The sequence below is a fragment of the Petromyzon marinus genome, chromosome 25 (assembly GCF_048934315.1).
Source record: "Petromyzon marinus isolate PM22_M1 ecotype Great Lakes invasive population chromosome 25, UKy_Petmar_22M1.pri1.0, whole genome shotgun sequence".
Classification (NCBI taxonomy): domain Eukaryota; kingdom Metazoa; phylum Chordata; class Hyperoartia; order Petromyzontiformes; family Petromyzontidae; genus Petromyzon; species Petromyzon marinus.
This window is the reverse complement of record NC_133691.1, coordinates 6,357,916-6,371,864: the sequence shown is the minus strand read 5'-3', so window position 1 is coordinate 6,371,864 and position 13,949 is coordinate 6,357,916. Positions and strand designations below refer to the sequence as shown.

General features: G+C 41.9%; 1 protein-coding gene across 1 annotated transcript in view; it reads right to left on the bottom strand.

The window, feature by feature from the left end:
- The window catches only part of LOC116945907 (uncharacterized), a 65,257-nt gene that overhangs the window by 19,657 nt on the left and 31,651 nt on the right, over nt 1-13,949 (bottom strand). Inside the window, exons 3-5 of the mRNA XM_032960576.2 lie at nt 10,000-10,312; nt 6,037-6,189; nt 2,349-2,436 (exon numbers count right to left, since the gene is read on the bottom strand). Coding sequence (XP_032816467.2) covers nt 2,349-2,436; nt 6,037-6,189; nt 10,000-10,312 — 554 coding nt within the window. The remainder of the gene's footprint in view (nt 1-2,348; nt 2,437-6,036; nt 6,190-9,999; nt 10,313-13,949) is intronic.

Here is a 13,949-nt window from a genome sequence, read left to right as displayed (position 1 = left end):
TGAAATTAAATAATATCAAAACATTAATGAATCACGAAATTAATAAAACATAAATGTAGAGTTTTGGCACAAGTACACAGAGGAATAAGCATCCTCATGCATGAGCCTTTCAGAATTCTGAGAAAAAACAGCACTTTGAATTCCAAGTCTGCCCTACATACCCTAATTGTCAAATATTCCGTACATATGAAATATATAATTTGAGACGTTTAAATGCCACCCTTACGTGGCCTTTAATTTAGGGTAGCATGCATTTTCCAACCCATTATTCACATTAACCCCTTTTCAAGTATCAAACGACCTTCCAGTCCCATTAAAGTGAAGCACACAATCAATGAGTGCTCATTAACATGATGACAATAGCCATCCATTTGTGTATATATCCATGTGAGATGTATGTGCTTGCAAATCTGTATAAGAACATGTCAGTATTCGTAAAAGTTGAGATATCTAGCACTCTGCTCTAAGACAGTGAAAAGCAAAGAATAGTGAATCAGAATTTTCAGAGAATAGCATCCATACAAAGCTCGAAGGCAAAACCGTTGTGTTACAACTGGTCACCGAAACTCTGTAAAAAGTGTTACAATGGCTACCTACATTCAAAGAACTCTCCAAGGAAGACACTTGCAGCAACGCATTAAAAAAAACCGACACCGAAAATGCGTGGTGTTGAAAGGTGGTTGACAAAAAGTAGAACGTGTTATTTACTCCTAAATCTACAAATACATGTCAGATGGGCGATTACACTGTTTGATGTGCACTCAAATGATACGAATGTTCTAAAACACTTGCATTAGCATCACAAAGGTAATTATTTAACCAGGCTATTTTCTCAAAAGACCAAATTTTACTAAGTAGCGCAACAATCTGAAAAGCTTTTCAGATTTGACAAAACAAATTGCACATCTGTTATCAAGAACATTACCTGAGCTTCAGTAAACGCCCCAACCATATGCTTATCAAAGCTGAGGTTTGAACATACAAAACATAAAAACACATTAAGGTACCATTATCAGTATTTGAATCTTGTCCAAATGTAATTATTTTTTTCTCTCTCTTCATAAATTGAGGGCTATGTCTCCTTCAAAGTTAATTATTTTGTATGTGCTGAAGGGACTTATATAGACTTCAATTGTTATACAATTATCATGACAACCTTTTGTACAAGATAAACAAATAGCCAGAAATAATAACAAGAGATTGGCCTATTGCCTAAACAACCCAGCAAAACATATTTTTATTACAAGGGTTAAAACAAAGAGAACTCCAGATCGTTAATACATTGCTGCCAAATTATGAAGTTGCCAATGAAATTAATTTACATAAAAAATAGCAAGCTAATCAAATTAAAACTGTTGCTATTTTTTATTCATCTGTTATTTTAATACATTTCCTATTCATAAATACTAACATCTTCAGTGCAGTGTGGCCAATCTTCATGAACAATGAGTTTGAGTTTATTTAATTTGTTATACGTGTAACGGCCCCAGGAGACACTGCTCTTGTGATGATTATTTATTGAAGACACGTTCACTTGACAGGCGAAGACCCCGACTACAACAGCAACCTCGAGCCTCTGCTCTCGACCCCTTTCATCCCCAGTGTGGCCATCCCTCGACCCTTGGCCACGCCCCTTCTCTCGAACCCTCTCGATGGCTCTCGGACCCTGGTCTGCACCTGCCCCCTTCTATCACGTGGCCACAGCCCCTATTCTCGATCCTTCTCGTAGACCCCAGATCGTTCCCCTGTCTGTCCCTTAACCTGTCATTATCCCCTGTAGCCCCTCGTCTCTTCCTATGCTAATTCCCCTGTCGTTACCCCCTGCGACCGCAAGTCCCCTGTACAATCTTTACACACGGATTACCCCATGTAGCCATTTGCCCGGCTATTTTACACGGGAGATCTGTGGTGCGTCAATGCAGCAGCAACAACATCAAAAGGCAAAATCGTAACTAATGCAAAGAACGAATACAAGGTCTTTACGGAATATTGTACAACAACCAAAACGAGGTATTTAGCGGTTGCAGACGAAGCACACGCGAATAAACAAAAAAAAGACAGGGCACACAAGAGGCGCTAGAAAAAAAAGCTTAGGTCCAGGTTCAAGTAAGCTTTGTAGTTTGGTCTAATCGGGACATCAGAATCAGAATCTAGATTTATCCTGCAGAAATCCGATGAGTTACAAAGCTCTTTTTCACAGATGTCCAGTCGGGACGGGTCAGAAGTGACAACAACGAAGAATGCTAAAAAACGAGAGAGTATAAAAAGGGGGTAGTGAAGGAAGGGAACCAAGGGGCGAAGTTATTCCACAAACGCGGGGCAGCAGTGACAGAGTGACACATTCTCACCTGCAGGAGGAATCGTCCCAGTCCGTACTTGCGGAAACGCTTCCTTGTGGCCATGAGCTGCAGCAAAAACACCTTTTCCCCAGACGTCCTGGAAGAGCAAACAAAACTCAGCAATGCAACTAGCTCAACTGATATAACACACTTTTTTTTTAATAAAGGGACTTCATCATCATCATCAGCCATGAACAATCCGCTGCTAATGAAGGCCTCCCCAAGTTGCTGCCACCTCTCACAATCCACTTAAGGACTTGCACATGGGCTAATGTCATCACTGAAACTCCCCAGTGGACGAAACCCTTGAAGCACATTCCGTTCCTTGGCTGCAATTCCGTTACTATAAGGTCAAATACAATTATTGTTATTATTCTACATTGGACAATAATGATGATGGCCGTGTGTTCCCTTCCTATGTTCAAGCACAGGCTTTAGAGACATTTCAGTTGTACTCAATGACCTCTCTCGATGCAGAATCTCACCCCATCTCCACCCTCGATACCCTTTCCTCCATCTGAAACAAATACTCTCTCCCTTCTTAATCACCTACTCATGCCTTCTTAAAATTATACACCTTTGCTAAGGCACAACATCTTGAGACACTATTGTATATACAATTTCATATTCGAAACAGAATTGTATTGTATTGCACATACATGAATCCAGTGACCCAAGTTCGATTACCACTCATGGTCAACATCAGTGATGATTATCTGAAACGGTCCTGGGCCTCCCTTAGGTCGACTCAGCCTTAAATAAGTACCTGGTGCAGTGTGTAATAACATCAACACCGGAGAGACAAAGGTGGTCGGGCGTAGTACTGGCCACCCACCCTCTCGCCTTCATAGGTGCTCGCTAACAGCACTTGCCTCAACAGTCTGTTAAGGTTATACGGGGGATCTTTGTCTTTTATTTATGAGTAAGCTTGTAGAGACGATACTTTCAGGCCTAAACTTTACATCAATCTAGATTTTAAATTTTCGTGACTGCAGGGATCCATACTCTTTGGTTCTTTCGGTAAAATCACGTAGGTATAAAATAAAATAAATAAAATCACGACGTTTCGATTGCAATACAAGCAATCATCATTAGGTGATATACTGTGGGATTCAATTTCATCAGGTAATGATGATTGCTTGTGTTGCAATCGAAACGTCGTGATTTAATTTATTTTATTTTACATCAAAGGGAAATATAATGATCCACAATAGTTCTTGGTATAAACCTTCCAATGCACGCAGCTTTTGTTGATGCCCTTCATAAATCTGTTTCCCCTTCCTCACATCCATGTAATAGTCATGAAATTGCATCCCAGAGTATGTCACTTTTAAGCAGATTTTGCATATTAAAGCCCAATGGCATTTTCAAAGAAATGGATTGGTACTTAATGAGTGCCTTCTCTTCAGGGAGTACAATGGGAAATGCATTTAGCAATTGTTTAAAAGCTAATAAATTATATATACACGTGCATTTTTAATGAGGTGTGCCACAACGGCCAAACACAATTCTCCCGCACCAAAAACAACGAGTCTCTCCTGAAGCCAAAAATGAGCCCCGAGTTACGTTAAGTTTCAGTGGTCGCGCAGCTCGCAGACTCCCCGAACCTCCCTCTGGTGTCAAACTGCACGCCGTGAAATACTGCACCGTCCTTATGTTACTCTATCGGTCATAGTCCTTTCTCTGTCAGATTCTCGACGAAGTTTGTTCCACCACTTCTTGAGTCCCTCTACTTATCTCCGTCTCATTGCGAACTGTGAATTCTAGCACTCTGCACCTGCGATCACAATCGCGATTGTTATCAGCCCGTTTCAATTCGCTGCTGTACGAAACCAATTGTTTGATAACACCACAGAAATGTTGCACTCAGCGGTTGTAATGCTGCTCACTCCCACTTGTGTTTTGATGTTATCGCTCCATATCCCCTTGGGTCATTTGCTCTTACAATTTTCCTTCTCTTGAGCACCATTTACATAACCAACTGTGGCCCATTGTCCTGTATCCTTTGGAACTACACGCCTCTTGAAACCATGGACATCCTTGCCAATGAGATGTTCCATCTCAAGTGATTATTCAGAGTAAAATAGTCTCAGAAAATAAAATGTTTGTGGGCTTTCTTTTTACTTTACCCGTTTGCGCCATGTTTCCGATTAATTTTACTTTAATCGCCTATGCAATTCCTTTCTTGTCTGTTCAAGTCATTTTAGAGGGAGGAGGTTGGTAGACGTTCCCCTGGGTTCTCATCCAGGGGCTGTAATCGGATTAACATTTAAAGGGCAGAGTACTTTGACCAGTTCTTTGCATGAGTAAAAAAACCCTCTATATTGAACATTTACAAATAATTGTGCACATACAGCTTTTACCCTCATCAAATAAGGGCACTATTTACGAATTCGATTGGATGCAAAATATTCAAAGACTGCAATTGTATCACAGCCTAATGCTGAGCAATGTGTGCATGGAGTAATTACATGATCTTTTTGTATCGAATTCAAGTCTCAGATCTAATGGGCTGCGAAAGATATGTCTGGGTAAAAACTGCCATGTGAACGTTGTTTTGATTGGTGTTCTTTCATGAGGTGAGAGCCTAATGAGATGCATTACCTCTTACTATATACAAGGAAGACCAGGACACATCACACATGTCTAGTGATGTAAAATAGATCACAACGGCACGTAACGCTGAGTGCAGTATAACAACAAAATATGGGGATAGAGTTGAGCACACCGTGCAGTAGCATAGTGGGTCACTGGGGGCGTGGTACCGGGTGCTAGCAGAAAGAGGCAAAGGAGCTCTACCGACAGAATAGGGAATAGCAGCAACTACGCCAGCGAAGCGAGTAATTGCCGCATAACTGGTCACGAGGTGACGTGGTGAGGGCTGCTGGCGGAGGGGGGATGTGAGGACGAGTCACCCCGGCTCCGGGTGAAGCGCGTGATGGGCCGGGGTGAGGGGAAGGGGGAACAGGTGACCGAGGGGACACGGGCAGTGGAGCCGAGAAGCTTCTGGGGAGTTCCTGAGGGGGGCGTGGTTAAGGGTGGAGCCAGGCCGGAAGCATGTGCGAGGTTGTTGGGAACCTTCGGGAACGTTTGAGAAGGGGGGCGCGGCCGAGGGTGGAGCCAGATCGCCCCGAGAGTGATAGAAGGGGAGCCCCGATCGCATATCGGTGCTGTCCGTGGGTGAAGTGGAACCGAGGTGCTACGTCTACGTCTTCGACATCGTGGCTCAGACAGCACATGGCTGCTCTGACCCAATGTAGTTATTCTGTATAGGTGTATTATAGTCCCGTGGGTAACAAGTGTGAAAGACAGGCGTATTAGTCCTGTGTGTAGCAGTGTCGTGTAAAGCGTAGAATAAACGTTGTTGCCTCCTAATAGTGTATCTGAAATGATTTACTGCACATGCAAGACAAATATGCGATATTATATATATATTTTACAATGCATTTCAATTCTGGGATTCGTGTTGTAACACACTATTCTGACGGCACAATTTGGCCATTAACGTGCGCCAAATATCAGAGGGAATGCTTAAAATGTACTGCTAAAGAGAAGGATAATTGCAAAGGTGCGATACGAGCTTAGGAGAGCTCTTAAATTCTGCCATTCTAGTGCTGAATGTGCTGATTATTTGACTACTCAGTCGTGTTTACAGCACCATGTACTTGTGCGTGGCTGCGTTATGAAAAGGCCATACGTGCGAGAAGTGGTGTAGGTGAGGGCTGAGAGTAGGCAGCACTCGACCCCGATGGTGGAGGGGCCGATATCGTCGGGAGCTGCTTCACGCTCTCTGCGCCGCCTCCTTACGTCGTGCAGGAACTGGTCGATGCTTCCTGAGAAATCTTCCTCCCTGTGTACAGAGCAACACCAGAAGCATGCCAGCAAGTTCCACACAATGGTAGAATAATCATCATTGATAATGTCAGTAATATTTCTAGGAAAGCCTTACTGAGTATCAAGACCCCTTTTCAGCAATAGTTCTACGTTGTTATTTTTTTCCTTTTTACGGGTTGCTTTTTTGCACGTTAGGAAATTGGAGATAACACAGGCACACAACAACACTCAAAGGTCTGCACAGGTGGATTCAACTTGTTTTACTACCATAACCCCGTGGGTTCGAGAGTCTAAAAAATGTAACGTAACCCAGCGACCGTTGCCTCCAAAGCACAGGGGCTAGAGACTTGCACCGCCTCACCCACCTGAAACTGCACCATGCCACAACAGGAAGGGACAGTGGTGTAGCTATCAAGTATTGGAGCCCATGGGCCTAAATAAGGCGCAGATGCCTCGAACAAGGGGGGCTCTCCTTGCACCAGGGCCCTTGCCAACCACGCTACACCACGCCTCCAATGAGTACGGTTGGCTGGGTACGGTGCAAAAGAAGTTAAACATACATACACCACTAGGAGGGGAAACGACAGTACAGAGTGCATGGCTAGGATGCCAAAGTAGGCTTTCTTTGTAAAATGTAAATATAAATCCAGTAACCGCAGGCATTAATTCTGAGCAGTACTTACTCCTCGCAACTTTGGCCAAATTAAAGCTAAAAGCTTTGAATCGTCCACAAATCGACACAAACCATACAAGTCCTGTAGAATCACTTCATCAAAAACCTTAACGTGAAGATCCATTGAAATCAACTTTCATCGATCGGACACACTGCCTAACAAGATTATTTGGAAACCTGGCCTAGGCTGATCAATAATTGGGTTGAAGGAGCAAATCTTTACGGGTAAATATACTTTCGAGCATCGATTCTACTTCAAGGAATAACGTGCTCGATAAGGTCAGACTAACAACAGACAAGGGAATGAACTATAACCATCTATACTGTGAGGAATTTAATGAAATCACATAATAGCATTTTTTTTTACAATATCTCAAGATGATGTTCATTGGCATTACACGAATTAACAGTTGGATTTTAAAAATGTTAATAATTTAGTCAGTCCATTATGATAATTGTGCAAAGATTATAATGGAATAAAAAAAATTTAACGAAATTTTTAAAATGAAAATAAACCATTAATACGTTTTCAGAAGAAATAAAAAAGCAGCATGAACATTTTTATTAAATGCTGAGCGTTACGCTACTTTTGATTAACATTATTATATCAATCTCATGCTGAATAAAGATGAAATTGTGCTTTAAGATCTGGGCACCAAGACTAAAGGGCACATGGCCAAGAAGTCGTGATGACCTGCTGTGTCGTTAATTAAAACAATGAAGTAAGCCCGCAACACTACTCCTGGCCATATCCCCTCTACAAATGTATAAACTCAGAAGGCCATGTCTCGCAAAAGGATCTATATTAAATGCAAAAAGGCCTGGACTGACAAACGCAAATTACAGAACGCAAATGCCTAGAGGAAAAGTAAAACTGTGCTTCCCCGCTTTCTTAATGTTTCTGCATTCCCAACCTTTAGAGCGGCAATTTCAAGCAACAGTGTACCCTGCCACATAATTATACTCCACACACTTTAATCTAAAGTTGTTAAAACACGAGAAAATACTGGCCTAACCATCGTGATATAAAAACAAGAAATTCAAATAGCTTAGACAGCAACAATATGACATTTGGTTGAGCCAGAGGTATATTTAATAATTACCTAATTTGTGAAAAGTCTGTTCTTGCTCTTGCCTTTCACTCTTGTAAAAATAAAAATATATAAATGTCCGTAGCATTAAAGACTTAAGGAAACTTTAATTTACAAAGGGATATGTTTAAAGGCTTTTCGAGCTGTGCGGTGGGTTAGTTTTTCACTGGCCAGAATGGATAAAAGAGACTTATTACCCTCTGCCAGAGTCGTTCACCTGCCAGATGGGCCTCATGACACCACAACGTGGCCAGTCGCTACAGGTGTTCACTGCAAACGTCACAATTAACCCACACTCCACGATTCAATAAATCGTCATGATTTAACACTAATCACAAAATTATTTGTTTTCCATCCTTGTGGTGCATTGAAAATATATTCCGATTGTAATTCCTCATACTGTATTGCAGGGTAAATTAAATGAGCGTAACGATTAATAAATAATTTATTCTTACACCCATGGTTATATGCATGTATCATGAGTGTAAGAAATTATGAAATTGCTAATGATGAAATCAGAAACAATGGTGACAATAATGACGATCAAGGTAATAAGGAAGCTGTATATAACAAATAACCCAAAATAAATATGAAAATACCACAAACTCGTACATTTGCAAAGCGCGATGATCCACACTTGTAACATAAATTCCTTGGGGAACGGGTCGATGTTTAACAATGATTTCACCATGTGCGTGACGCTGCTGTTTTGCTCTGCTCATGAATGGCCACTAAATTTCAGTAAAGTGAATGGGTTTCCAACCCCCACAGCATAGGCATGCATTCCTGAGGGTAATCTATGTATGGATTTACTCTGGGTACTATAGGTTCTTACTACAGTAGTTGCAAAATGTAAACATGCCCATGCAGGAACCCTCTGAAAAACACTTCGAAACTCAGCGAGTCTTTCTGAAATAAACAAATAAATCAATAAGAGGTTTTTTTTCGCCAACATGTTAAAAAAGCACTGCAAATGAACGGTTACAATGATGCACAAATCAACAGGGCATTGAATGCCAAAACCAAATCAAATAACACGAGCATTGAAATACCGTACATTGCGGGAGTAACTGATAAACTAGCCAGATGTTTGGAAAAACAAAACATCTGAGTGAGATTTGGCACGGTACATAAAATCCAAAAATTCATATCTTGTACAAAATATGTATTACCGAAGCTATCAACAGAAGGTTTGTACAGGATTAACTGCACGTGTGGTAAATGTTATGTTGGGCAAACAGGACGAATGATCAGCACGAGACCAAAATAACATCAGAGAAATATTAAATACTCCCAAATACAACTGTCAGCAGTAGCAGAACACGCGTGCCAACAAGGACACACAATTGATTTTGAAAATGTTGAAGTTCTGTCCAAAAGTAGCTACTACTGGCCAAGACTAATTAGATAATCTATCGAAATTTAAAGAAATAAAAAATAATGTTAACCTTTACCGACTTAGTGCTGTGTGGAAGCGAATAATCAAATAATACATTGTTTGAATGCATGCCTATACAGGGCACCATACTTCAATAAGGATTACCGTTGGTACGGCTATTTTAATACACACAATGGGCAGAAAAGACAAGATCAAAGGGCTCGCATAATGCACATGCATAATTTACGTTGGCTCATTAATCCCAGCCCCCCCCCCCCACCCACTTTGTGCAAGGGCGCAGAAGTGTGGTCACCACATCTACACCTCTATATAAATCTGGCTGTCGCCTGATGAAGCTAGTTGTAATTACTGGCGAAACGTCATACTCAGATTGTAAATGTTGTGGCTTGGCTCTCCAACACACCGGTGTGCTGTACTAGTGACGAATTGGCACGTTCTGTTTACGTGACAACCCTTACTAGTTGGCTGTGTCGGGTGGTGGCGGGTTTTAATGACACATTTATATATTTACGCGATCTAACCCAAAAAAAAACCTCTATTAAGGATGATATTGGTCGCGAAAGCCTACGTGTTAAACAAACAAATAAATGCTGTTACTTTGACCACTGTTCGCAAAAGCACAACGATAAACATCCAGAGCCTCCTCCAGAGGCAAACGCTCACTCCTCTGAAGAGGAGCTGCTCCCTTCGCTGCTGTCCGTGTCGCTGTAGACCTCGGCGAACTTGCTGATGGCTTCCTCGTCCGGTGCCGTGTTGCCGCCACCGCTGCCCCCTGTGCCGCACCCTCCGGTCGCCGGGTCCGCAGCCCCGGCGCTCTCGCCGGAGTTGACTCCCGCTGCCCGTACGCCCGGCACCTCGTCGGGAACGATATCGACGAGCCCGCTGTGAACGCCGGACTGGTCCCCGTCTGCGACCGTGTTGCCCGGGTTGTCCGCCGCTCCCTTCAGACTCCTTCTTGCGTAGCTCTCCGTGGCCTCTGCAGGAAAGCCGGGATTCAGGATGTGAGATTGGTTCTTTTTCTGAACGAGGAGAAGCGTAGTCCCTGTGAGCAGCTTCCCGACTCGGGTCCTCGTGGCCCAGTGGCTCGTTTTCAATGTCTTAATATTCGCGTGGACGAACACCGTGGACATTCATATTGATAATCCACGTGTCAATTGATACCTGGTCCACATGTGAGTGGAAGAGAATAAATTTGACAATCAGTGGGGTGGCAGATGCCATTAAAATGTACTTACTGCATTCAAATATAAAACATTGAGATGGGCAACATTAGGAAACACTGGCCATGACATACAGTAACAAATACAATTATAATTTCCAGACAAAATACTTGTAGAGTACTTTGTAAGAAATAATTAAAACTACAGTTTTAGGTGTTGATACACGTGACAAATTGTCATTATATGAACGTTATTTTGAAAACCGGCACAACCCTTGCTCATAGCTGGTGAATGATGGCAAATATTTTATTTTCAGTGATCCATTACAGGAAATTTTACAATCGAATAATTTTCAAAAGCAGCAAATGTGTAATCGTACATCAGCACGCGACTGCGAGTGATACCACACTTGTCTTCAACACCCACGAGCATAGTGCTTCCATCCAGAACGACTGAGTGCAAGTGGGATTTGTTCCAATAAAATGTACATCCTTTGCCAATCCATTGCTGGACAAAGGCCCTCATTGCAACCATCTCCATTATGGGAGTACTTCACCATGCTGGTCAGTTAAACCTAATTAAGGGGGAGGGAGAAGGCTTCCAGTTCACATATAACTCTCCACTGATATTAAACATGGCCAGGTAATGAACGTAGGTTGCCCTGTTTGCATGTGCAGTGCGTTAACCACTGTGCCAATGGTCCAGCCCATTCATACTGTAAAAAGGGGTACTGTACTAAAAAAACCATCAGGATTCAAATAAATGTAAAAAAATATATAAAGCCAAAGTTGTAGTCTCCGATCGTTCAGCACTAAATATGTAAAATAATCTCTTCTGGGTGACTAATAATAGAACTAATGTAATTGAAATAAGCATTAATCTATGCTTTTTTATTATGCCATTCTCAACACATTTTTGACCACCACTGCTTAAGTAACTTGAAAAGCAATGCAACCGTAGAAAATCACTACCTCCCCACACTGCCATCATCTAAACACAATTTCCCACTTCCCAGTTTTAACGTCACATGCCCTTTGTTTCTGTGCCCATGTCAGCAGTTGATATAGGTTACAGAGTGAGGCAATCTGGCTTGGAGCCAGGACAAAAATAAAATAAATGACATTACAAAAGAAATGAAACCACTGCACAGATGCCGCGCGCATCGGGTATATTTCGTGAACATTTTTGTTTGTTCAGACAAGGTATGAAACAAGTATGTTGAACAGAGACACTAACAGATTGTACTTACTGTAGTAGGGCATTTAGAAAAATATCAAGACCTATCTCTCGAATGCACGGTGATAGACAGGTATAATTAGTGATGAAATAGCAGCCGCGAGTACAAGAACAGCAAGTCACAAAGAGGAGATAGAATGACTAAGTCTACATATGGGAAAAAAAAAACTTAAATTGCAGGCAGTAGCGATGGTGCTAGCATGGGGTGACATGAATTCGGAGTTGATTGAAAATAGCCGAGGAGGATATCAAACATTTAAATGTATCAAAATATGGCACAGCAAGCTGCTTGAACATACAGTACTGTTTCAGTGTTTCAGGGGGTTGATAGGCTGCATATTTCAACACCCGGGCAATATTATGACTGTTCATCGATTTGTCCAAAGTTATTTCACAGGTTTTTGCTAAACTAAAAACCTCCTGAAACCACCAATTTGCTAAACTTTCTGTGCGAGAACATTTTGTTTTATACCTGGTGGTCAACTTTGAATCTGAAGCCAGGATCACAACTCCAACATGGTCATTTGTTCCCCGGGGCCACCGATACACTCCACATATTAAAAGTAAAGAAGATGGTTTACATCTCTCCTTGCTGTCCATCAGACTACGAATCAGAACATGTATTTTATACTGGAGGAATCCAATGAGCTATAAAGGTATTTTCACAGATGTCCAGTAGGGGCAGGTCAGAACGTGACTTTACCGAAAAAACCAAAGAGTATGAATCCTTGCAGTCACGAAAGCTTCAAATCTAGAAACAATACAAAAATACGATAGGAGTGCAACGTAAAGGAAAGGTAAGCAAATCAATACAAAAATATACAAATAAAAGGTAAAGCCCACTGAGCTATTTGCTTATTTTTCAGATGCGACCTGGCCACAAATGATAGCCTCAACGAAATGGCTTATCGTGTGGAAATGTTATACCAGCCAAATAAACAAAATAATCTAAACGCATGTTTGTAAATAACTCGGGCCTCAAGACGGCGTGCGATTAATGCCCACGACTCGCATGTTGTTTCCTAGTTTGATTGCTGGAAAACAAAATCGTTCTCTGAAACAAATGCTGCACTGCGTGCATACAAGAATGAAGTCGCACACTCAGAATGACACAGACGAAAAGAGGAGAAGATACTGACTGTGAAAAAAGTAAGTGGCTTTAGACAGAACACACACTAAAAGGGATAATGGCAAATGGAAAGACTATTGGTGGAATGGCAGCCAAAGGACGAGAAGCCCAAGTAGATGACCACCATGGACATCCAGCTCATTATGAGATAACTTTCTGTGTCGAAGTGAGAATGAATTGTGGCATCACAAGACAGGGAAAATGGCGACAGTGCAGCAAAGGATATACAATAGGTGAGGCTTAAACCATCAAACTCGGTGCACATAAAAAAAAATTCCCCTGGGGGGCCAACTTTGAACATGAAACCAAGATCACAAAGGTGCTGGCTCACTGCTCCAACAAAGGCATGTGTCCCCTGGACAACCCAGGCACCCCGTGTTTTGAAATTACAGCGGCTGTTTAAATGTTGCCTTGCTGCCCTGCCCGGCCCAGCATGACATGCACGTCTGAGGCCTCTGGACGATGAGATTATCCCAGCTGTCCCCGACTCACATCCCACATCCCAGGTCGACGACAACAAACGTTCTTGTTAAAAAAATGTTTCATATATATACCCACAACTGAGTGCAGCCCGTATTTGATCTCTGCTGTTGCAAGTCTGACCTTTGCAACCAGGTCAATGATATTTGAATTTTGGCATTATCAGGTCAAAATGTTTTTTTTCCCTATCCAGTTCAAAGCCCTGGTACTGGAACATTATGATGGAAAACGTTCCCAAAAGGCTGGCTCTTGTTTTCAAAACAAATTTCACAATGCCCTGGTTACAGCATGTGATTGCTGTATACACTAAGGCCATGGAAGGAACATGCCTGTTTTAGCTCCGTAAATTTGGAAGTCTGATAAAATATTCCGTCCCCAGTGGGCAGTTGTGGGCCAACTTTGTTCAGCCAGAAGGACATTACCAGTCAGCCTCCATTTTAAAACATGCCCTGAACGCCAGTTATGAACAGGTAAACATTTGGTTGATTTAGTTTTTTTCAGAAGATGTTGTATTTGTTGTCAAATTCACATTCATATAAATGTCTGGCTACTAGTCACAACAGATAGGAAGTCGCTGATAGCATTCATGATTGCTTGAAAATAATAAC